The sequence below is a fragment of the Mercenaria mercenaria genome, chromosome 8 (genome assembly GCF_021730395.1).
Source record: "Mercenaria mercenaria strain notata chromosome 8, MADL_Memer_1, whole genome shotgun sequence".
Taxonomy (NCBI): Eukaryota; Metazoa; Mollusca; class Bivalvia; order Venerida; family Veneridae; genus Mercenaria; species Mercenaria mercenaria.
In genome coordinates this window covers 50,481,513-50,509,191 of record NC_069368.1, presented here as the reverse complement: position 1 = coordinate 50,509,191, position 27,679 = coordinate 50,481,513, and the positions used below count along the sequence as shown (strand labels likewise).

Genomic DNA, 27,679 nt, shown 5'->3' with positions numbered 1-27,679 from the left:
TCTCTTAACACCAAGATTAGGGAGGTTTTGGAGGGAAAACATGACAGTAAATGGCTACATGTCCAGCTGCTGATTAATTGGCCTTTCACAGGAGTCAGTACTCGACTGACCAGACTTTTATTGATTTGTTCGTCCAGTAATTTATCACAAATACGGCCAAGATAAACCACTAATTCATACTGTACAACACCACATAACATTCTGGACCATTTAATACATAGTTATATTCCTGATAAATGGTATTATTCAATTCAGTGGTATGCATTACTCAAGATTATTCACGATCCACTGACTTTACCCCAAACTTGACCTTTACTGTTTCTCACTGTCATTCATTTTGTTTCAGTCAAAAATCTCACTGCCTTTCAAAACCATACCTTAACTGGACTGTTCGATCGGAAGTGAAACAAGCAAATGTAGACTTCACAAAGATGGTCGACTAAGGTTGCTTCATGCTTCAGGGTTACCTTGACCTCGTAACTATCTTGACAAACACTATTTCGCACAAAATGATCTAAGCATCTGTCCTAGGTCAATGACACATAAAATATAAATCTACATCAATAAAATGACCAATGGACTTGAGAACTCAAATTTAAATGGCTGAACGACAAATTTCAAATAGAATATACTTAGAACACTTCCTGCATGTAAGAACACAGTAATCTAACGCAGGAATACTTAGCGCGGTCTCTTTCCACCAGGAAACTCGTGCTCATGACTATTGTAGTACTTGAGATAACTTGCCTTACGATGCTCTCTCTTACACTTCAAAAATCTTCAATCACTATCAAACTTAGCAACTTCCTGCATATTCTTGTTTTTTTATTACAGATATATTTTGATCAACAACAATACAGAATACATTTTTTCTTCATCAGATTTAGGAAGTTATTTTGATTATGTAATCCCTACCCTTCACTCCAGTAAAGCTCTCATATCATCTTTATATTTCAATTTGTATAATATAGTTTGTGGTATGTAGTCTATCTGCTGTTCATGTGTTTGTTTTTGCTGTTACTGCTATTGCTTATCGGCTGTTTATTTGCTCGTTTTTTGTTGTTGTTGCTACTAGTTAGTCTTTTTGCTGACAGTTCATTAACAAATTTTGTTGTTGTTTTTGTTCTTACTGCTTGGTCTTTTGGGTCGTCTGTAGCTAGTTGGTTCTGATAATCTGTATGCTGTTGTTGTTGTTGTTGTTTGGTCATTCTCTCGACTGTTGCTTGTTGATTCTGTTCCTTTGTTTATTACTGCTGTTACTGCTTCATCTACTTTCTGACTATTTCTTGCTGTTTGTGAGTTTGTTGTTGTTACAATCGTTACTGCTTCCTCTATCTGTTGACTATTGCTACTTGGTTTTGTACAGTAACAGCTGTTGTCGGTACAAACCGTTTTGTCTGCTGATTGTTGTGTTGGCTGTGCATGTTCATGTATTTGATGTTGTCAGTAATGTCACCTGTGCACCGTTGCTTGTTGGTTTTACTGTACATGTATTTGATGTTGTCTGTGCCGGTTGCTCAGGGTCCAGACTGTGAACAGTTCTTGTGTTTACTGTTGGTTGCACTTTACTTTTTTGTCTGTGAACAGTCTTGATGTTGCTTGTTGTCGCTTCTGTTTCATCTAGCTTTATCTTTTAAACAATATGATGGCCTTGCGTGCTTTTTGTTCATCTTGTTTGTATTCTTATAATTCAACTTATTTATTCTACTGAAAATGATTTTTCCTTCTGAATATGCGAATGTTGATGGCCGTGATTGCTATTGGCTGCTAGTTGAGGAATCTGTTTGCATGTTGGCAAGCGAATTGCTTATTGATGAAAATATTACTATAGCGATAGTCAATAATCAGTATATAGTCTACTTCTATTACCCTGGAAACATTGTTTCTTTACACTTGAGCAAAGAAAGCTTGTATTTCAATACTGACTGCCTACTTGACCATTTATTCAGATCCCTATTCCATGGGGATATTAACAGTTTCCTAATGAACACACTTGTTTTCCGTATAAATATTACATATAAATTTTCAACATTTTACGCCCTTATATGACTGCATAAAGAAATCCTATATTTTATAACCACAATGCACATGAAATCTTAACCTCAAAGTTAATATAAATTTGTCAAGGTTTTTCTTCATAGTATACTTGTGGTTATTTCATTTATACCACAAAAATGTCTGACTCAATACCAATTCTGGTTTTATACGCTGGTCTATTTATCCCACAGTACATAATACAAGTCACATTTAAATGTTCATTTAGAGTCTCAGGGAAAAAAATCTCAGTTTTATATGAAAAACTGTGAACAATATCTAGTAATAAAATAAGTTGTTACATAAACCAAATTTCATTTTACTTAATAGTATTTTACCATACCTATTCTTTTATTAAAAGTAAAAACTAGAGCTGTAGCCAATAAAGAGAGCGCAGATCTACGGATTTTGGGGTCGTGAGTTCAATCCCCGGGCAGGACGTAATGTTCTCCTTGATGATTTGATAAAAGACACTGTGTCTGAAATCATTCGTCCTCAATCTCTCATTCATGTAAGGATATTGGCTCTTACTTGCGGAGAACAGGTTTGTACTGGTACATATTCCAGGGACCTACCTACTATTAAATAACTCAAGTGCTTTTGAAAAATAGCGTTAAACCCAAAATAAACAAACAACCAAAAATTAGAGCTGTTGATATTTTTAAGTTTCGTCCAATATTAGTAATCTCAAGCATATTAACAGTGATATAAAAGTGGAACTATCAATCAAGTGTTCATTTTTTTAATTATTTGCATCTTGAATGGATTATTATTAATGCTTTCACATTTTCATTGTTCTGATGATCTACAAGTTTGTTTCTACACATCATCGGATGTCCAAATCATGTCTGTACATCAATATTACAATTAATGATAACACCGCTTTAAAAACAGTTGCTTTAATACTTGAGAGAAAAGACTGAGAGTATAGAAGCTTGTGCTTTTAAAGACGCTTGTGTGGATCAAAAATTAATGTTCACAAACCATCTACTTTTTTACAATTCTAGCGTGCATTGCTATATAAAATTCTAATTCTAATTGTCTTAACCTTTATTTACTTAAAATATCCTTCAATGACCATTTTATGGCTGAGATACTTGTAAATTAAATCATATAGGTACACAGATAAATCTTTAAAATCAACAAAGGAACTAATTCAGGTTTTATACTGTAACACATTTATTCTGTTTAATGAATTGTGACTATCGGGTTTTCAATCTAACACATTACCACATAACCCGTAGTTCAAATAGCGTTTCGCTCGAATAATCTTAACGTTTTCCTGTAATGACACACGGTGCATTGTCAACAACTATCACCACAAAAACGCACTTGATCTGAAAAAACCTCCTGCGGCAAAATTTCGACTAATTGTATTGAAATTATAATGCAGGAGTTTTACAATGGTTTACTGAAGAATCTGATAAATAACATCAATTATCAGTGTGCCCTCAGGTGTGACTGGACAGGCTAAAATAGAGCAAGGTGACCAAATCGCTAGGGGCAAAACATTTTTCTATTTTATCTTTATCATATCAAGGTAACTGATGAATACTAACTTCGCTGTGTTTGATACCTATATAGTTATATTGTGTACCTATGTTTCAGTACGTATAATACAGTTTTGTTACCAGTTCCTACAGTTCTTTTCTTTTTTGTTGGGTTTACCAGTAACGTCACATTGACACAATTTTATAATAGTTTCACGGTGATGAAAGATAACTGCCTATGCTTTTTGTCAGTTGCAGGGTCTGTTAGGAAGAAAAAACTTTGTCATAACAACTCAAATGGGGGAAAACTGCATTGTAATGAAAATCGTTTTTGTCATAAATATGTTTCACTCCGGATGAAAAGGACTTAAAAGCCATCATTTTATTTTAAACAATTCTGGTTGGAAAATGTAAAAAAAAAACATTAAGTGGGGAATTTTTGTCAAAAGAGGGGGAAAACATACTTTTCAGAGAGAGGAATGGGGCCAATGGCCCCGAAAAAATCACTTCTTTCTTAATTACTCATACTTCTGCTTCAAGAAGAATTTTACAGTCTCAGATTAGAATTCCTCATAAAATGCCATGTGCAATTGTTGGTCTACCTATATGCTGTAACTCCAAACAAATATCTTAGTATTTTAATATATATTTCATCATAATGCCTTATCACAATATGTTACTTCAAGTCTGAAGCCTTATCACACTATGTTACTTCAAGTCTGAAGCCTTATCACACTATGTTACTCCAAGTTTGAAGCCTTATCACACTATGTTACTTCAAGTCTGAAGCCTTATCACACTATGAAACCTTATCACACTATGTTACTTCAAGTTTGAAGCCTTATCACACTATGTTACTTCAAGTCTGAAGCCTTATCACACTATGTTACTTCAAGTTTGAAGCCTTATCACACTATGTTACTTCAAGTTTGAAGCCTTATCACATTATGTTAAAACTTGAAGCCTTATCACACTATGTTACTTCAAGTCTGAAGCCTTATCACATTATGTTAAAACTTGAAGCCTTATCACACTATGTTACTTAAAGTTTGAAGCCTTACTTAAAGTTTGAAGCCTTATCACATTATGTTAAAACTTGAAGCCTTATCACACTATGTTACTTCAAGTCTGAAGCCTTATCACACTATGTTACTTCATGTTTGAAGCCTTATCACACTCTGTCACTGCAAGCCTTATCACACTTTGTTATCTCCAGTTCGTACTGTTTGAAACCTCCTCAAACTAACAGTTACTTCAATTTGCATGTTTGAAGCCTTGTCACACTGTAATTTCAATTTGTATGTTTGATTGTAACTTCATGTTTGTACTTGATGAACAAACAAGCTAATGGTATTTGATAAACCACAAGTTTGAATGTCTGCTGGTACAAACGCACAACATTTTTACAAAGTGTATGTACATCATTACACATGTTTCCGCACAGACATACTACATAGATTTCCTATGTCTCACTACAAAGGGCAAATAAGTTAACATATCTATTTTGTAAATTTTCATTTTTGGGGTGTAAAATAAAATCAGCTTCAAACTGTTTATGTCCAAAACTAACTCAGGACTGACTGTCTAACTAGAAAAAAAAACATTGTTTTCGAAGCTGAAACAAAATAAATTGATGGAAATGCTGGTCGCATAATTACAGTAAAATATCTCAACTGTGCACAGTGCACTGTTATTAAGTACTAAAAATTGTGGATCTTGTCATTTGCCTACGGAAAAAAAATCATTTTGAGTATTTTATAACAACTTTAACAAGTTTGTTTCTGTTTAAATTTCAATGCTGTTGATATTCTAGGTACATTTTATGAGACTACAGTTTGTCTACCGAATTCTTATAAATCTATGCAGGTTGAGCAATAACATGAAAGTATAGAAATTCACAGTGCCTACCACATAAGATACACATGTCAGGTCAAATTGTGCTATAACATAAACATAAATTCGGATCAGATGGTTCATTCAATGTTTCTCAATTTAACAGTTCAGCTTCTTTTTTTTTTTTGGTTGGATTTAACGTCGCACCGACACATGATAGGTCATAATATGGCGACTTTCCAGCTTTAATGGTGGAGGAAGACCCCAGGTGCCCCTCCGTGCATTATTTCATCACGAGCGGGCACCTGGGTAGAACAGTTCAGCTTTCAGTCAGCGCTATTTATTTATTTTGTTGGGTTTAACGTCGCACCGACACAATTTCAGTCAGCGCTAGGGGGCATAAATGGATGCTGTACATTTTATTTCCTCTCAAGAACAGACTCAAACCAACTCAATCCAAGTCTGTTATTAACTTGCTTGGTTGTGTTCTGCGCTCAAAAATCACCTTGTAAAATAATCTTTACCCTACTTTTCCTGTTCATATTGATCCTTGAAACAGTACAGTAAGTTTTGAGCCTAGCTATATATCAGAGACTTTGACTGTAACAACAACAACCACTAAGCCTTAGCACTTACCTGTTTATGCATCTCTACATTCAGTCCATAAGACATCTCATAATACTGAAAATAAAACAACAACAACAACAATAATTATACTTCTATCATATATAATTACGCTATGATGGGATGTTATAATGCAGGGTTTATGTGAGTACTGCAGATAATAAGTTAACAAAGACACTCTTCTTTTATGTTATTATTATACATAATTAAGATGTGGTTAGGATGTATAATTAACCACAACTTTCTTTAATTACCTTCAAGTGTTTCTCAGACAATAAACAGTATGTTTTGCCTAGACAACAACAACATATCTGAAAATAGTGGAATTCTATTCCATCTGCAATTATGATTCATGTTAATTCAATAATAATGCTGAATTATTTCTTTGAAGTAATAACATTCAATGCCAAATTGCATCTCAGAAGTAATGACATTCGGTGGCAAAATCAAATCTCTGAAGTAATGACATTCAATGCAAAATCGTATCTCTGAAGTAATGACATTCAATCATATCTCCTAAGTAATGACATTCAGTACCAAATCATATCTCTGATGTAATGACATTCAATGACAAATCGTATCTCTGAAGCAATGAAAGTCACCGCAAAATCATATCTCAAAAGTAATGACATTCAATGTATAATTGTATCTCCCAAGTTACATATAAAACTGTCCCAAGTCAATTATCTCCCAAGTATAAATGATAATCAATGCCAAATCATATTTCCTAAGTAATGACAATTCTTCAAAGTTAAAGAAACTATCCCAAATAGTATCCTTAGAGGTGTAAGGAATTCACTGGTGCCAAGCTGTTATTATTATTATTATTATACCAGATTTATATAGCGCCCTTTTCATGATCAATTTCACGTTCAAAGGCGCTTTACATAGTTCAAATGCAGCCACACAGGGGGCATAATTCATCCCCCTGAGAGAGAGATTAGAAATCAGATACAGGCTTGTCCGGCTAACTTAGCCTAGCTCGTTGCAAATAGACATCCTGGTTCTTTAACGTGCCCAGTGTATAGCACTGATACACGCAAGGATTGCCTGGGTTCCTGACCAGTACACCTCTAGTTGGGTGGGAAACACTGAAAAGTGTTTCTGAAAATTCCCAAGTAGCTGCCGGGGATCGAACCCCCGACCTAAGGATTGGAAAGCCAGTGTGCAAACCACTGAGCTATCCGTCCACCTGTTGGGTGACTATGGTACATACCACAGCGTAAACCATGTGTACGGGTACCATTATGGACATATCCTTAAGTGACAGCAGTTCTAAACGTTATTTCAACAGAACATTGAATTAACAATGTAACATTGTTTTTATCTGTTGCTGTAAATATATATCATTTATATTATATATGCATGTATTATGCTCATAAACATTGTTACCAAGTTTGGATAAGAACTATTCAAGTTAAAGACCAGACACTGTCAACTTTTGAAATTTTTATTAATTCAAGGACCCCGACTCCAGAGGCAACGGGACAATTCAATAGTTACTGAACTTAGCCAAGACATAATACCCTAAAATACTGTAATGGATCCAGTTTGATCATCACTGGCCAAAAGTTGCTGAATTCAGAGATCAGTCATTGTCACTTTTAGCATTTTCGAGTAATTTATGGGTCATATAAACTGTAGAGAGACTTGAAGGATCTACCTGGTTATCAAACTCTGCTAAGATATTCTACCCATTTAAACTGTGACCAAGTATAGGAAGTAACTAAATTTGGGAGGTTGATAAACAATGCCTTATTCATCATCACATGTTGGTTGTAAACATTACATTGCAACATCAAAGTTCATAACAGTTTTACTGTACATACATAGTAGTACAGCATTGTTAAGTGCACAAAAGGTATGTATGTACTTTAACTAGACTGTGAAGAACGCTGTTAAGTATAAATGAATCAATCTTAAGCTGGTTTCCTGAAACTATGATTATGACCTTAAAGGAATTTGAACCCGTGACCTCTAGGTTGAGCAGCCACCATACCCATAACACCAATGTTACTTGTATAGAAATGTGATAATGTTCTATAGTATCATGACAATAACAGTATTATAACACAGTTCAGTCTGCTCAGGTATAATGTAGCGGAGTACTTATGATTAAGCAATGGTTACTGCAGATCAGATGTGTCAGACTTATATTAACCCTTACCCTGCTAAATTTCTGTATTGAACTCGTCCATCTTTCAATTTGGATAGTTACCATTAACTGTTAAAAGGGGTGCTTACCAAAAAATACTGACTGGATGTGCAGGCTGATCATGATCTACATTGGCCGCAAAGGCAGAATCAGTCGTGTTTAGCATGATAAGGGTTAAAGCAAAATTTCCTGAAGATCGCTAGACTCTTTTTATAGTATAGCTTTTGGATAATGTCTTTGCTATATGATAGCATTCCACAAGTAACTGGTTAAGTGAAGAAAAGCAGGACAATAAAACCAAGGGTTGTTGAGTTTGATCACCAATACTCCTTCAACTATAGTTTTCCATATCATTACTATGTATAAGTGCTTTAAATTTGACATGCTGAAGAACCCAGGGGTATGAACAATCTTAAGATATATATACTTCATGAGTAAGGCACACATTAGCCACAACCAGTTCTTGGGATTTAAAGGCAACATAACAAGTTCTTAGTAGGGCAGCTCATCAACTCGTTCTAGGTAATCTTGACACAATCACTCAGTTTTGAAGAGTAAACTGGTCTGGGGTAACTACTTAGGGAAATAAAAGGCATATAACTCCCTTTAATTAAAAACAGAAGAAGTGGGAAAAAACATTCTAAGAATAACCATGATACAAGATGATAATTAATAGTGATCCAAACATCTCTGGTATGATAATTACTGTTAGCATTATCATCTAGGAGCTAAACATAAACTCTGTCCAAAGTTGGCTCTAATGGATTTTGAGATATTATACCCCATCAAAGATCATTCCGATAGCGTTTCAAACCTGATCGCACAAGAATAGCTGTCATTCAACACAAAAAGCAGTCCGGTAACAAAGACACCGTTTTGATACCCGATATCTCCACGTTCAGAATAGGTCAAAACATTTAAATAAATATTTACGGCAAAATGACTCATTCGTTCATACTCCAGTGAAGATGTCATATGAAAAAAAGCACTTGAGATTTTTTTCTTACAAGTGTAAAGCTATATTGAACGTTGCCTATTTTCTAAGAGCGTGAAGGAGCCATTATGGCACAGGCTCAACTGCATTAACAATAAACCTGCAGAATAACTCTGCATGTCTCCACAAATATATAATCCTTTATAAGCAAGTAAGTGTTAAAAGATAAAATTACCATCAGAAATAATATGTTTGTTATTAATTTCATGTGAAAAGTATTAAGTGGTTGGTTAAATGATAAGCGAGATTTAATCAATTTGCACCCAGGAATTTAAAGTAAGGTTTTCTATCTGATTCCATACATATCACAACAAATGTCGAACACCTGCCACTTTGAAATATATCTTAAAAAACATTATTTTACAAACAATGATCCTCTGTGGCCAAGTGATATGGTTACCGACCAAGAATCCCCAGCCAATCATTGCTAAATGTTCAAGTCTCATTTCATTTGATTCAGAAAGACCTTAAAAATCCCCTCCCCCTTCCCCCACCCCCATCTGTACAGATTCTAGCCTGCACGCTTTTTTTCAAACAAGCTACTGTATCAAATTTTAATGCCCACAAAAAAATTGCAATTTAATTCTTCTAAATAACTTTTGGAGAAACACAGACAAACTGCTGGCAAATTACCATTCTGGTGCCATAATTTGCCAAGAAAGACACATTATACTAACTCAGAGAAAAAGCTTATCAATCTATGCCAGATTTAAAATCCCAAAAACTGCTGCACTTAAAATTTTGCTAAATATAACTCTCATGGGATCACATGTTAGGAGACAAAATCAATGAAGAAGAAATCAGAATTTAAACCAGTCACACTGATCAAACAAGTGTCACAATGCTCTGATGGCCAATAATAGAAGGCAACACATCCAAACTCCTGGTCTAAGAGGTTTACTAAAATTGTACAGCAAAAGGTCTCCGCCTACAGTAAACACTTCTGTCAGACGAAACCTATGTTTCTGGCATAAATAAACTGAGCCATACCCACCACGACAATATTTTTTTGTTCTGGTAAGTAATCCCCAGAGTCCAAATGCCACAGTATTTATTTATTTTGTTGGGTTTAACGACGCACGGACACAATTACAGGTCATATGGCGACTTTTCAGCTTTGATGGTGGAGGAAGACCCCAGATGCCCCTCCGTGCATTATTTCATCACAAGCAGGAACCCAGATAGAACAAACGGCCTTCCATAAGCCAGCTGGACGGCTTCCTCACATGAAGAATTCAATGCCCTGAGTGAGGCTCAAACCCACTTCTATGAGGGGCAAGTGATTTGTAGTCAGCGACCATAACTACTCGGCCACGGAGGCCCCAAATGCCACTGTAATCATATTCTTATTACAACTTGTACGCTTTATCTGAATTCATATTTTTTAATTTTTGGTCAAGAAATGGACTTGTTCTAAACTTTACTTAGCTTATAATATATCCTACAGTTTTACTGAAGGTACATGTATTTCTAAAATTAGTTTGTCCAACCAAGATAGAATTATTTTAGCATAAATATAAATTTAATAAACAAACTTTGCATAATGAATGATATGAATCAATGTTGTACTATATTTGTCAAAGATGTTTTGCATTGATAAATTATTATTATAATCATATTAAGCCAAAATGCATTAGAAATTATATATGCAAGTTTTAAAAATTATTATTACCTCCCTTTGCCTATCGTGGCTGTGTGACACAGATAGATTGGGATAGCTACACACCTTTTTAAATCAAGGCTAAAGGTTCAGATTTTGAATATCTCAATCAAATGTTAAACTACACATAAAATGCTCCCCACCCTTTTACTAATGCTGGGTGACAGGGAATTGTAATACAAAACTCGATAGATTTCTAATGGGGATCCTTAAATAAACACCTAAAACAGCATACACAAAAACTGAAAAATGTCAGAAAATTTTGCTCAAATATGAATGACCACCTTTATATGTAAAAACTTTTTGAATTTTTGTATGTTCTTTTAAAAAGCAGTAGTGTTTTCATGTCACTTAATAAAAAAATATAAGCCTCACGAACAGTGAGCTTTTCCCAAACTCATCACTTACATTTCTTTACTCTGTATAAATGTCAGCAAAAAACCTTTATTCTATTTCGAGACAATTAATGTCTGCTTTTAGTATCTCTACCTTATCCCAGTATTTTTAAAAAAGAAAACATTTTTTTCCAGTTTAGTGTTGCAAAGCTATGCCACTTAATTAAAACTGTTGGAAAAGTCATATATTATTAACATACTAGTAAAACAACCTAGACAATTGTTTGAATGGCATACTATATAATGACTTACTTACACAACAATGAAGGCCTACTTGACAAATTTAGAAAATCCAATTTGACTAACTCTGAAAAACCCAAAAGTGGAACAGTTGTTGGAAAGGCATGTTTGTAGGAATTATCTACATGAAGCCTTCTGTCACAACCTTGCTTTCTTTCACAACTGACTAGAAATAACCTTGCCTTCAGTCATAAAACCTAGCCTTTTGTCACAACCTTGCTTTTATTCACAACTGACCTGAAATAACCTTGCTTTTAGTCAACAAAACCTACCAATCTGTGAACACAATCTAGCTTTCAGTCGCAACTGGGCTGTTCTGAAAGTTGTTCATGGAAGCTCTCACAACAGAGATGATGCTTCGTATCTACCTCCTGACACTAGTGATACCTCATATCTGGCTCTATATAGAACATTTAGACTTAACCTCAGTTATGACCTTGACATTGACACTGAAGCTCGGGGGAGGGGGGGGGGGGGGAAGTAATTCCAATATCCATTCATGTATAAAGCAGTTACAGATAGGACAACAGGACAAGAAGAATCATTCAAGTACTTGACCTCTAATACCATGATCTTAAGTCTTGCACATGACATCATGCCTTATCATTGTGAATGTTTCTACCAAGTTATTTGAATGATAATCTATGCAGAAAAGAAAAACGAGGTTAAGTATTAGACCTCTAAGTGTGACCTCAAACAACCTATTAGGGAACTGTTTGAGTTTAGAATAGTTATTTTACAAAAGTTATTAATGGAACGAGAAAAATTACTACAACTTTGAATTTTTTGCATGGCCCTGACATGCAAGCTTGGGATCTGGGTTATCTTCTTATGGTGGTCATTTATGCCAAGTGTGAAATCCGACCAGATACAACCAAGTTATAAACTGGACATAGTTTTCCAAACACACAACACACACACACACACACACACACACACACACATACTGGTAGTACTGATAGCTGGATGTAGGCAGACATATATAAACAGACTGAGGTAACACTAAATTCCTACTCCCAAAGCATTAAAGGTGATTGGGGGGTGGGTCATAAAAAGACAACAAATCATGAGCTGTGTCATCCGAAAGATTCCCTTCTACCTATTTAAAGTAAATATTTGCTACACTTACCATGACATAATGTCTTTGCATCTCAGTTTTCTCCTGTGCTAGTTTCTCACACTCCATCTTTAGGCTGAAATATATAACAGCTCACCTTTCAAACTTACATATCAAACACTTAACAAAAAATATCAAATTCTACAAATTTCAAACTCTACATGAGCCGTGCCATGGGAAAACCAACATAGTGGGTATGCGACCAGCATGGATCCAGACCAGCCTGCACATCTGCGCAGTCTGGTCAGGATCCATGCTGTTCGCTAACAGTTTCTCCAATTCCAATAGGCTTTAAAAGCGAACAGCATGGAGCCTGACCAGACTGCGTGGATGCGCAGGCTAGTCTGGATCCATGCTGGTCGCAAAGCCACTATGTTGGTTTTCTCATGGCACGGCTCACATAAATTTTGTACTCGGCCTGTTATTTTTTACATACATGTTGGTACTGTATGCGATCATGGTACAAGATATCTGGGTAACTTCCTCACCACAAAAAGCACTAGCCCATTAACATGGTAAAAGTTGCAGTATATATCTAATATCACCAAAGCAAAAATTATGATTTTTTTCTGAATGCGTTCAAATTTCCATTTAGTGCCAAGTTACGGACGAGTACACTACCTTAAATTTCAAATAGTCTGGAAATAAAAACATAATGAAACGAGTAATCAGCTTTATCAGAGTTGATCTAGATTAGTGCGACCCTGAAAGATCTGGTAATTAGAGGTGATTACACCCCAATTACAACACACAAATTTACAGTTTTAGGAACATAGCCAACTGTAAGACTTCTTCTGTTCAAATGTCCTGAACGCATAAGGTCAAGTCACAATAACCGTATATGCAATTATAAACGCGTTTTGTTACTCAAGACAAAGCACTCAGAGACAGATTAATGCTTGCCAGTAATTATAGCAGTGATGCCACCTTATATTTATATGAGCCGTGCCATGGGAAAACCAACATAGTGGGTTGGCGACCAGCATGGATCCAGACCAGCCTGCGCATCCGCGCAGTCTGGTCAGGATCCATGCTGTTCGCTAACAGTTTCTCCAATTCCAATAGGCTTTAAAAGCGAACAGCATGGAGCCTGACCAGACTGCGGGGATGCGCAGGCTGGTCTGGATCCATGCTGGTCGCAAACCCACTATGTCGGTTTTCTCATGGCACGGCTCATATATTTCTGACATTCACCCTCGGTCTCCAGGATGTCTGTTTTCGTACAGTACTGTAGTGTGGGATACTGTAAAATATTTTGGATGCGAGAGTGGGAATCAAATACTCAAGTACTGGGTCCCTGTGTCATACCAGTAAAAAGGTCAATGTCTTTTACTGTTCCTTTTCATGCCTTTATAGGCAGGCCATAATGACATTCCACTTGTTACTACATAAATTATGTACAAGGCCATAATGACATTCCACTTGTCACTACATATATTATGTATAAATGAGGCCTTTTGTTTTGTTTTGGGTTTAGCGCCATTTTTCAACAGAATTTCAGTTATGTAACAGCAGGAAGTTAACCTAACCAATGTTCCTGGATTTTGTACCATAGTATCAACCTGTTCTCTACCAGTAACCGCCAACCAGATATGGAGGACACAATGCCTTTCATCAAATCGTGATTGGAGAAAATACACCTCGCCCCTGAATCATACTCACAGCTCCACAATCTGTAGATCTTTGCTCTCACTACTGAACTTAGCAGGTGGACTATAAATGAGGTCTAAACAATACAGCACAGATTTGTAAAATTAGAAGGTAGGGTGGGTAGGTAGATAGATAGGCCTGGCAACTGAGTCTCTATACCCAGAGGAAACTCTAAACATCTTGGGTAAGCAGTTAGCCTAAGCTGCATTGCCAGGCTAAAATATCAGAACACTTCTTTGTCTGTTGCAACTGTCTATGCTAATGTTTTGCTACAAATTTCTGTGCTTTAATACGTGTGGTGTAAGTGTAACTATTTATGCTTCTATGTTTGCTGTTAATTTCTATGCTTTAGTGTCTGCAATATTTTTCTGTTCTTCTGTGTCTATTGTTACTTTTTGTGTGTCAGAGTCTACTGTAACTGTCTATGCTTCTGTTGCTATAACTTTCTGTTCTTCTGTGTGTGCTGTTACTTTCTATACTTGTATGTCTGACTTACCTTTCAATGCATCAGTATTCTTCGGCATGTGCTTCATGTCTTATGATTCTGTATCTCTCATAACTTTGTATTTACTGTAACATCCTTACCCAACTTAGTATCACTGTTTATGATTACCCTAGACCTAATTTGCTATCATTCTGTCATTTAAAACAAGAGCACCGCCTTGCGGGTGCTGACGCTCATCTGATTTTTTTTTTATAATAGAAATATTGTCCTACCCATGATTTTCTAAGTCTAAAAAGGGCCATCACTCTTGCAAAAAGCAGGATAGAGTTATGTTTCTTGATGTACAGTGTCCACTTATGATGGTGAAAAACTGTTGCAAGTTTTAAAGCAATAGCTTTGATAGTTTATGAGAAAAGTTGACTTAAACATAATATTCAACCAAGAAAATGATTTTTCTAAGTTCAAAAGGGGCAATAATTATTGCAAAAAGCAGGATGGAGTTATGTTGCTTGCTGTACAGGGTCAGCTTATGATGGTGAACAAGAGTTGCAAGTTTTAAAGCAATAGCTTTGATAGTTTAAGAGAAAAAGTTGACCTAAACATAAAACTTAACCAAGAAATCTGATATTTTCTAAGTCTAAAAGGGGCCATAAATCTTGCAAAAAGCAGGATGGAGTTATGTTTCTTGCTGTACAGGGTCAGCTTATGATGGTGAACAAGTGTTGCAAGTTTTAAAGGAATAGCTTTGATAGTTTAGGATAAAAGCTGACCTAAACATAAAACTTAACCAAGAAAACTGATTTTCTAAGTCCAAAAGGGGCAATAATTCTTGCAAAAAGCAAGATGGAGTTATGTTGCTTGCTGTACAGGGTCAGCTTATGATGGTGAACAAGTATTCCAAGTTTCAAAGCAAAAGCTTTGATAGTTTAGGAGAAAAGTTGACCTAAACATAAAACTTAACCAAGAAATCTGATATTTTCTAAGTACAAAAGGGGCCATAAATCTTGCAAAAAGCAAGATGGAGTTATGTTTCTTGCTATACAGGGTCAGCTTATGATGGTGAACAAGTATTCCAAGTTTCAAAGCAATAGCTTTGATAGTTTAGGAGAAAAGCTGACCTAAACATAAAACTTAACCAGGCAACGCCGACGCAGACGCCGACGCCGACGCCGACAACCGCTCAAGTGATGACAATAACTCATCATTTTTTTTCAAAAAATCAGATGAGCTAACAACCCAAGTTTCCCTGTCTGATGGAATATTCTATTCTTCTAAGATGTTCGTAACATTATATGCTTCTGCTACTGCTATTTAAAAACTTTCTATGAGTCTGTGTTTGCTGGAACTTTCTATGATTCTGTGTCTGCCCTAACTTTCTATGATTCTGTGACTGTCCTAACTTTCTGTGATTCTGTGTCTGCCCTAACTTTCTATGATTCTGTGTCTACCCTAACTTTCTATGATTCTGTGTCTGTCCTAATAACTTTCTATGATTCTGTGTCTGTCCTAACTTTCTCTGACTCTGTATCTACCCTAACTTTCTATGATTCTGTGTCTACTCTTTCTTTGATTCTGTGTCTGTCCTAACTTTCTATGATTCTGTGACTGCCCTAACTTTCTATGATTCTGTGTCTATCCTAACTTTCTATGATTCTGTGACTGCCCTAACTTTCTATGATTCTGTGTACCCTAGCTTTCTATGAATCTGTGACTGCCCTAACTTTCTATGATTCTGTGTCTACCCTAACTTTCTATGATACTATAACTACCCTACTTTCTATGATTCTGTGACTACCTTAACATTCTATTATTCTGTGACTGCCCTAACTTTCTATGATTCTGTGTCTGCCCTAACTTTCTATGATTCTGTGACTACCCTAACTTTCTATGATTCTGTGACTGCCCTAACTTTCTATGATTCTGTGTCTCCCCTGACTTTCTATGATACTATAACTACCCTAACTTTCTATGATTCTGTGACTACCCTAACTTTCTATGATTCTGTGACTACCCTCACTTTGTATGATTCTGAAACTGCCCTAACTTCCTATGATTCTGTAACTACCCTAACTTTCTATCATTGTGTGACTACCCTAACTTTCTATGATTCTGCAACTGCCCTACCTTTCTATGATTCTGTTTCTACCCTAACTTTCTATGATTCTGTGTTTGCCCTAACTTTCTATGGTTCTGTGTCTGTCCTAACTTTCTATGATACTATAACTACCCTACTTTCTATGATTCTGTGACTACCTTAACATTCTATAATTCTGTGACTGCCCTAACTTTCTATGATTCTGTGTCTGTCCTAACTTTCTATGATTCTGTAACTACCCTAACTTTCTATGATTCTGTGACTACCCTAACATTCTATTATTCTGTGACTGCCCTAACTTTCTATGATTCTGTGTCTGCCCTAACTTTCTATGATACTATAACTACCCTAACTTTCTATGATTCTGTGACTACCCTAACTTTGTATGATTCTGCAACTGCCCTAACTTTCTATGATTCTGTAACTACCCTAACTTTCTATGATTGTGTGACTACCCTAACTTTCTATGATTCTGCAACTGCCCTAACTTTCTATTATTCTGTAACTACCCTAACTTTCTATAATTCTATGTCTACCCTAACTTTCTATGATTCTGTATCTACCCTAACATCTATGATTCTGTGTCTGCCCTAACTTTCTATGTTTCTAAGCTTCCTTTAACTTTAAAGTGTCTGTGTGTCCTGCAAAGTTCTACTACTGGCATTTTTGTAACATTTTTGTTTGCTTCTGTGTCTGCTGCAACTTTCTACATTTGTATCTGCTACATTTTTTTGCTTCTGTGTTTGAAACTTTTCCTGTGTTCTGTGTCTACCATCACTTCCTATGTCTCTATGTCTGCTGTATACAATGATGTCCCTACTTAAATTCCTCCATGTCCCATAACAATACATATTTGCATCATGACCCTAACCAATGCATGGATGTGGAAGAGAAATTGGTGGTGACATGAGACTCAGACATTTCTAATCTTGCAGATATGAAAACCTTGGCAACTAGTCAGGACACTTTGACATCTTCTCCAAGCTATAAATGATCATTACCATACAAAATAATTTCATGAATAACAACAAGATTGTGGACATTGCATTTTAGAAGTACAGTACAAAGAATGCATTTCCATAAATTTTAGAACACTAAACATTTATTGTCTACTGATATCTTGCAACTCCTCCATTCTGTCTAGGCAATTTAAGACAAACCATTTAAAATTCAATTTTGACATTTTTGCCAAAACAATCACAGTAATTAATAATTATGCACTAATTGTTCCAAAAACAGACAAGTGTATAATCTGTGATAACATTTTTGGAATACTCAATTGTGAAGTTGTGAACTTGAGTATACAATTCTTTCTGTAAAATTATGTCAATAATTGTTATCTGTAATAATCAGCTTTTATCTTGATGTAGATGTGACATGTAGGTGCAGGTACTTAAAAACTTCCAAATATTTTATTTTTTAGATTAATATCTACCGAAACAGAGAATTGCTGGCAGTCCAGTGCAAGGATTTGTCTGTGTTGCACCATTCTCAACAGTATTTCAGTTATTTAACAGCGGGCAACTAACCTAACCCTGTTCCCAACAAGCAACCTAGAGCAAGAAATCAGCATAGCTGTCCTATTTGGATGAAACTGTGAAGAGGACTCGCTTATTTTCGTCAGAGGTAGCCCGGTAGTCTAGTGGTAACCACTTTTGACTGTCAATCTATAGGTCCAGAGTTTGAATCCCGGTCCAGACTCTGGAAATTTCTGTGATGCTTTTGGGTGTCTCCAACAGTACTGGTTCTTCCCAGGAAAGACAGTTTTGTGTGCATCAGTGTTATACACTGGACATATTAACGAACCAGACTGTCTATTTGCACAGAGCTAGGTAAAGTTAGTCGGACAGGTCTGTCTCTAAAAGGAATATCCTAGAATACTAGCAGTACCCTGTTCTCTGTAACTAACTGACCTAACCAGAATGTCCCAGAATACTAGCAGTAACCTGTTCTCTGTGATTAACTGACCTAACCAGAATGTCCTGGAATACTAGCAATGACTAACTTACATAACCAGAATGTTCCCATAATGAATACTAGCAGTAACGTGTTCTCTGTGACTAACTGACCTAACCAGAAGTCCCAGAATACAAGCAATAACGTGTTCTCTGTGACTAACTGACCTAACCAAGAAGTCCCGGAATACTAGCAGTAACCTGTTCTCTGTGACTAACTTATCTAACCAGAATGTCCCAGAATACTAGCAGTAACCTGTTCTCTGTGGCTAACTGAAATAACAAAAATGTATAAGAATACTAGCAGTAACCCGTTCTCTGTGACTAACTTACATAACCAGAATGTCCCAGAATACTAGCAGTAATCTGTTCTCTGTGACTAACTAACATAACCAGAATGTCCCGGAATACTAGCAGTAACCTGTTCTCTGTGACTAACTCACATAACCAGAATGTCCCGGAATACTAGCAGTAACCTGTTCTCTGTGACTAACTGACATAACCAGAATGTCCCGGAATACTAGCAGTAACCTGTTCTCTGTGACTAACTGACATAACCAGAATGTCCCGGAATACTAGCAGTAACCTGTTCTCTGTGACTAACTGACATAACCAAAATGTCCCGGAATACTAGCAGTAACCTGTTCTCTGTGACTAACTGACATAACCAGAATGTCCCGGCATACTAGCAGTAACCTGTTCTCTCTGACTAACTGACATAACCAGAATGTCCTGGAATACTAGCAGTAGCCTGTTCTCTGTGACTTACTGACATAACCAGAATGTCCCGGAATACTAGCAGTAACCTGTTCTCTGTGACTAACTTACATAACCAAAATGTCCCGGATTACTAGTACTTACCTTCTCTCTGACTAACTGAACTAACCACAATGTCCTGGAATTCTAGAGACTAAATGAAAACATGCAAAAATTAATCTGAGGAGGAGGATGAACAATATCAGATAGATCACACACTGTCAAACCACCATGTACAGCAACTTGAGAAGCCTTGTGCCCACTGTAGACAACAAACACCAGGACCTACTTGCATGTTCCATGCAATAATAATCTAAATCTAACAATAGTGTGTGTTGGTGTGTGCCTGTGAGTGTGTACTGTAATAGAGTTCTCTATTTATAGGCTGAAATATAAAGGTTTCATCATACCAGTGCCATTAAAATCTGTTTATGTCTGTTGTCACTTAACCATTTATGTATCCTGTCTGGCACTTGTGTACACTTTGTAAAGATCAACACAAAGTGAGTCGGGATATTCGGGATATTCGTAGTGACATACTTTTCAGTTTGTTTTTTTTTTTGCAAACCAGAACCAAGCACAATAAACTGGTATCTTTACACATAATCAACTGGACACCAGTGCCAGTCTTTTTTTTCCTTCGTTTCCCTTTTCAACACTCACATACTTGAAAAGTACTACCTAAAAGTTGTTCATCACTTATGCTCAAAATTGTTACCGCAGATCTTAACAATGCAAATATCTGGCACTCATTACAGGCTAAATTGCTGCAGTTTATATAACAATAAAACGTTGGCAAGATAAACACATATAGGCAAGACTGGGACTATGAGGGGCTGGGATTGTTTTAATAGAAATGGTAAATGTTTGTCTTCTAAAGAAAGGAAGTAAAAAGTAAAACCAAAACAAAAAGTGCCAATACTGTCCAGTTTAAGGACCATAGAAACTGCTTTTAAAAACACTCCATGCTGAGCTGGAATCTGAACTGGGTCATCCTAGTGAAATTTTATGAGGCTCTGGGTATACTTAATGCTAACCACAGTGGGTTACAGTCCCATGGTGTGAGAGCTAAATATCCCAAAGACCTGTCATTCCAAACACACCTGATACTGAAAAGTAAACTGACCCCCCCCCCACCTTTTACCCTAAACATTAACCTATGATGTTGTGTATCAATTTTAATACTTACTTTAAAAGCAACCGGCCTTGAACTAGCGCGTTTTCACACAAACGGAGAGATATGTCATGATGCCTTGCAGACTGGTGGTCCTACTGACTAAGTAAATAATTAAATGACTTTCAAACCTGCTAGTCTTGAACTAATAGATCTGCTATGTTGCCTCACAGGCCTGCAGAGCTAATAGACTACAAAACTATGATGAGCGGGCCTTTGTACCTGTGGACAGTCAAACACTCACCCACATTTAATCAAGGTAATACCTATATGCAGTTAAAACAGTTTTCTGTTCTTTGGTATCACAAACACACAGTGCTTACCTGTGGTACTGGGCCTGCAGGAAACTGAATTCTTCCTTGATCCTATCACAAGATTCTGCCACAGTAAATTTAAATGGCTGACCCGGCTGATGCTGGGACTAAAGTGAAGAAATAAAGTTAAAAGTCATGTGTACATAGATAGTGTTGACTGCATTATGTATAAACTAAACATAACGTTCAACTTACAAAAAGGTTATTTTTTAAAAAGTAAACATGAACTAGAGGTTGAACAATGTTTACAGTTGAAAACCACTGACAAGAGAACAAAAATCACAAAACGCAGACCTTTTTCTTTTAATCATTTTTGAGCCAAAAGATGTACATGCCGATAACACCGCTACAGCTGATAAAAATCACACAGAAATATTCCTGAAATCTCTCAGACACGGGACTGATCATGCGGTTTGTGTAAACCAACACGCATAGCGGGTAAACGTAGTACACGGTTGCGTACAGTGAAATGTAGGCGGCCAGAACAAAGGACGAAATTCATGAACGACTCTCACATGTAATAAAATTACCGGTGTCTGTTTGGATACATCTGTTGTCAGAACTAGCCTTTCCAAAAATACACACAACTAGAAAGAAATTATGCGAATATAAAGCATATACACTGTTTCTAAGCGCGAATTACCCTACAAACAAGATGTATGGTGACCTTCGGGTAAAAACTTCCAAAATTTCCGCCAATGGTTTGATAAAACGGCTAAAGACCACATTATCCGACAGGTAATCCAAAATACATGGTTCTCATGCAAAAATAGATAATCCAAATGTGTTAATTCCGACAATTTAGGGGGAAAACAACACAGAATACTCGTCTATATAGTGTGTGAAAACAGCACTTAAAACTATGCCACACACCGCTTCCAGCTACACGCAAGGTTGGGATAATTGGTCTTTGTAACAACGATTTTGATTGGCTAAAATGAAAAACCAATCAGAGGAGCACCTGTCTTATTAGTATGTACACCAATTCATAAATATGCACACTGGCAATAAGAGCAACCAATCAAAAATAAATCAGAATCTGCCGAGCTATAATGTGTGCATAATTTTTTGCTGAGGTTTTCGCACTCTTTATGTGCTTGTTAAACATTTGATAATCATAGGAGTTAAGTATCACGTCCAAGCGTTTTTTTTTTTGCCTTAGTAAAAATGTAAACATTTTAATTACAAAAAAATATGGTAATCTGAATTGTTAAAAATAGATTTATTATTATTTCTTTGAAGAACAATAAAATTATGATTTTATTCGATTCCATATTTAGATATTCAAATATACGCTATCCTAAAACGCATATTGAACGCTGTAGATAAAAAAAAAAAACAAGACAAAAGAACGTTTGATCATAACATAATGCAACTAAGGCGAGTGTGAAATAAACATTTAATTGTTACATGTATAAATAAAAAAAACAACTAAAAAATTAATGAAATAATTACAAAATTGTTCTTCCTCATTTTTGATACTGTTGGTTTGTGTGTAAGCTTATTAAATATAGACACCAGCGGAAACCGATATGGGCGATTCTCCACAAGAGTGTTGGTAATTGATTTGTCTATAACTCTGTTTTTTTTCTAGCAATTTAGAGAAAAATTGTGAAATATAAGATAACAATAGACTTTTGCTATTTTGTTATCTTCAAGGAATCATGATCCATAAAATGTTATTAAAATAGTACTATGGTATAGCTCAATCTTTCACCTTCATTTTGGTATGCTACACAGACTACACATCATGTTTATTCTTCAGAAATGTGGAGAAAAATCACGTTAAAACAGGCCACCCCTCGACCCCTTAGTGTGTCCTTAAGCGGGAGCATAGGCCTAGTGCAGCATACAGAAGTTGCTCCAATTCCAGAACTTCTTTAGGTTCTTCAGCGTGCCAGATGTAAAATGCCCGTATACAAATCAAGGGACTCTTATCCTTCTGTTGACAAATATTAGTTAGATGACCGAGCGGGGTCTCGAACTCTCAACCCGTGGTGTCACGGTCAGACAATGTTATACCACTGGGCAGCGTGCTACCGTCTATTCCCCGAACTAACACCCGCCACACTTCCTCACACACACCGTGTATTATCAGGTTAAACACTTTCTGCATAAACCATTCCAAATGTTATTTTTCCTTAAAAAAATCGTATGAAATCAGTCAACTAACATGTATAAATGGCTAATAATATGCATTCTTTGTCGGGCAAAATCAATGAAATAAATCGACTTCACATTTATTTTTTCCGCAGTAAATAGACCATTTGGTGCATACACACGCCCTTGTCTTTTCTTTCGCCCGTATACTGGAGGACCAATCAAGGTTAGTTTTCGCCCCTATAAGTGATGACAAATCAAGGTTAGCTTTCGTCTCTACAATTAATGATTAGCCAATATTATTTTTCATTTTATAACTGATGACAAATCAAAGTTAGTTTTCGCTCGTACAACTGAGGATCAATCAAAGTTTCTTTTAGTACGTACACATGAGGATCAGACAAGATAAGGTTTGTGTTTCAAACGCGTAACTGTGCCCAAATGTAAAGTGTATTTCCGAATAGACACGTTTTATTGGCATGTTCTGGCAATTCTACGTGTGTCTTATCCGGGACCGATGCCCGTTATTGTCATTTGACAATTTCTTGACTGGCCTGACCTGGGCGGGCCTGGTGGGCCAATTTTCTATAAGCCCAGGCCAGGCGAGATATGATTTCATTTCAGAAAAATTAACATATACGGTATATATAATCAAATTATATTCCCTAGAAGGTATATAATAAATAATCACTACAAAATACATATACATCAGACATTACAAGAGTTGTTTTCATTGATCCTGTTCCATTTTTATTTTGGAAATATCATTTAAAAATTCTGTTGAGGAACCAGACATCATTATGCAAATATTACCCATGTCCTAAACGTGCATTCATGTGTCATCAAAATGACCCCGCGTATTTAAAAGTGGAAGCCTGGTGAGGGACTCGAGCCAACAACCGCCAAAATATTAGCACGGTGCTCTAAAGTGTACCTAACGTGGAAAGTCCTTGATAATTCGTGCTCTGACAGAATGAAACGTCCCTGATATCTATGCACTAAAGATACCACTCAGTTTGCGCCAGTTAGTGTGAAAGTGGCATTAATTGTCAATATGTAAAAAGAAAATTGTCATTTCAACACGTGAATATCATTAAAATGATGCTCTACTATTTTATAAAAAGCCATTCAATTTCAAATCCTTATAATGCAAATTCTGCCGTAGTTTAAGACACACAAGGTCGAGTTTTGCACATGCTAATAAACGAACGTGCGAACGTGCGTGCGTGCGCGCGTGCGTGTCAGTATGCTGATTATCAATAATATAAGTTATTGACATATCTTATTAGAAAAATGCATTTTTGTCGTAGGAATAATCGATATCCCGGATATAGCAATATTTTCTATTAATATAAGGCTTTTGAGATATAACATGTATCTTAGAACTCCAGCTGATTTCTATAGTATTTACGTCATATTGACATTTGAAATGTCTATAACATTTGTTGGTTATTCATAGCATTTAGAGATAGTTATTTTGAGTCAGTTATTCATACCCATAAATTAAGAAAGTATTTCTGTCATTTTTTTCTGTTCATATGTTATTAAACAGTAATTATATATTGTAATCTGTGTGTTATCTGTAATAAAGTGCATGCTTTGTTCTGTTCTGTACATCCAACATCATAAGTCACTTTCTCGTTAAACCCAGTTTAAAATCCGAGTTGACTTTCTTGTAAGACCGAATTCACCGTTCCGTCAGATAAGAATGCGGGCATACATTTTATTTCTCTTTCCCGTTAAATAATAAAAAATATACGAATTTTGAACAAGAGTACTTTAGGTTTGATGTGGTAACATGCAGATTCGTTTACCAAACTGTTACCTATATATAGTCTTTTGTTGGACAAATATTTGGATAGTCACAATCAGAGTGCCGGCTATCGAGCTACCGGTGGTGTCCGTACAATGTGTTTACCAAACTGTATGACCGTTCAAAATGGCCTAACATTGCTATCAGCTCGTCAGTCTAGGGGGAGGGAGGTACAAGTCCTTTATAATTGCTATTCAGCACCGAGTCATGCGATTCTTTCTTGGCATTGGTAAACATACACTCAACAACGGTTGCTTGGCAGCCCCCTTATGGTAAACAGTTGGTATGTAGCCCATTAATGGCACCGGTTGAAATCAATGGCATAAAATCACTTTTTTGTTGTTATAAAAGTAACACCCACTGTTTCAATTTACAAACCATATTATCAGTATTTAGTCTTAATAGTTCAACATTTAAGTATTTTTGCAATAAGGTATCAAGTTTTGCGGGACACTATGGGTGATTTACTAGTCCAATATTCAGAATGAAGTTGGTCCATCTGGCCGATGAAGAAGTGAGTTATGTCCCTGTCAAGTATGGATCTGTTCTATGTAAATTTCGATCTGGGGTTGTTCCCCTGAGGTTAGAAACAGTACGGTATGAAAACATTCCAGAAAATCAGCGTGTTCTGCCAGTATGTAAAATGTCAGTTGAAAATGATATATATGTTTTCTTTGAATGTAGTTCTTTTCAAGGTTTGAGCGATGTTCGCAGTGCTAAAGCTTTAGATATTAATTGATAGGAATAACTTCATTTTTAATGACCATGAGAAAATGAATTTTGTGCTCTCCAACAATGATAAAGTTAAAACCTTTTGCATGATTTAAAAAGCTATGGATACTTTGGCAATTGCTACACAAACAAATTAGTATTAGTATAATATTAAAATGGTTGAAGAATTGCCGTTACTGGAATCAGTAAGCTATGTGTAAAAAATATCTTGTTTTGAGTCATAGTAGTTCACTAATTTGCAATGACTTTTAACGATAAATATTGGTTATTGTTTAATGATAATCTATGTGATATTCATGCTTTCGACAATTACAAGTGTTTTAGTCATTTCCCGGCTTTTTACCACCCGGTAATATATAGCTAATTTGTCTTAGAGATTTAATGTGTATGTTCGTTGTATAAATACTATTATTCATCACAAATCTATGGTCTATTAAGTCCAGTTTAGAACCATTTCATTTCGTGCAGTATACATATTTCTTTTTAAATGAGGTATTAACAGGGTTGTTTTAGTTCTAACATACGTGTCTCTGTATGCATTTGATTCAATAGTACGGTATCATTTTGTCTCTAATAAATCTTCATAGGGTGGCAATGTAGTTTTTTTGTGTGTATAGTATTATGTTGTTTGTAATTGAAAAATATTCATGTACATTGACGAGACATTAAAAACAATAAAACGTTTGAAATGAGAATATGACGTTTAAACTGTAGAAACCAGTTTTCTTACATGCTAAGCTTAAATTCTAAGATAACCTCAAAAGTCTTATTATCAGAAAATATTGCTATATCCGGGACGTATTAATCTTGACATCGAATAGCCCAGCGACGAAAAAAAACATCATCCTTTAATTATAAGCAAGGGTAATTAATCGTAATTAATCAAGATACACTGAATTATTTTAAATACCATATGCAACTGTCGGTATGAAATACATCTGGTGTTTTATAATGTTGATATAGAACATACTTTGTATACAACCTAATTGTTTCTATAAAATGATTTAGCCTTATATACTTTCCTTTGTTTCATTCTATATTGGTTTTGCATAATTACTGCAAAAATGCTATAGATGAAACACATGCAACATTTAATCTAAATTCTAATGAATATTTAAAAGTTCATATTAGGTAAATACAAAATATGGAATTTGAGTCTAAAAATACGAACAAATTATCGAGATCTGAAAATGAATAGCACTACAAAAGTAGAAGTTTCATCGAAATATTTTATGGATTTAATGGTTTGATTTTCGTTTCAAGTTTGAGATTTTACACAAGGAGTCTATGATAAAGTCCGAGTAAAATAGTGAATTTAGTATCATTCCGCAATGTCTCGGACATGTTAAAATTATTAATTGAAATAATAACTACACAATGTATGAGTAACGCAGAATCTGGTATACGTGAATAGGGTATGCTTGACTCGTGCTTCAATAATTTTGCTTGGTTCTGTTCTACGCTCCCAAATGATCTTCTTTTAGATAATTAGATATTATGAGTATGTAGGGAATGTCATATATACGTCCTGTTAACTGATATTCACATATTGAAAGGTGCTTCGGGGTCGTGCTAATATTCTAGCGGTTGTTGGTACGCGTTTGCACTCTACACATGAGGCCATTTTGACAGAATGTTTTCGGTATATACATGCTGGTCAACTGAATAGAAACTATCTTATGGGGTGATTTTTTATTCACTATTTTATGATATAAACTGACCTTGTTATATCATTCGTTTTATCATGGATAATTATAATTAAATTTATTTTGTGATATTTAAAATATAGTGTTTTTGTATCACTATTCTTAATTAAATGTATTATTAAAGATGACTTAATGATATCATAAAAAATGTCAACTTTCATCCGAACATATTTGAGTTCATTGGCAAACTAAATGGTAACTAAAAACAAGATGCTTTTGTAGAAAAGCGCATGTCTCCCCCAATGCATAGTAGTAATAGGCAAGAAGTCAATAGGGGACAGTAGCAAAAGTCCAAGAGACACCGATGGTTGGCTGCAGTAGGGACCATCTACTCAGCATGTCCAATCATCCAAAGAAGTTTCAACATTCTGGGCCCAGTGGTTCTCAAGTTATAGAT

At 35.7% G+C, this 27,679-nt stretch overlaps 1 protein-coding gene across 1 annotated transcript in view; it reads right to left on the bottom strand.

The window, feature by feature from the left end:
* Nucleotides 1-21,081, bottom strand: part of LOC123566370 (transducin-like enhancer protein 3-B) — a 71,773-nt gene extending 50,692 nt beyond the window's left edge. Inside the window, exons 1-3 of the mRNA XM_053549946.1 lie at nucleotides 20,941-21,081; nucleotides 12,555-12,618; nucleotides 5,994-6,038 (exon numbers count right to left, since the gene is read on the bottom strand). Coding sequence (XP_053405921.1) covers nucleotides 5,994-6,038; nucleotides 12,555-12,611 — 102 coding nt within the window. The 5' untranslated portion in view covers nucleotides 12,612-12,618; nucleotides 20,941-21,081. The remainder of the gene's footprint in view (nucleotides 1-5,993; nucleotides 6,039-12,554; nucleotides 12,619-20,940) is intronic.
* Between the last annotated feature and the right edge of the window lie 6,598 nt (nucleotides 21,082-27,679).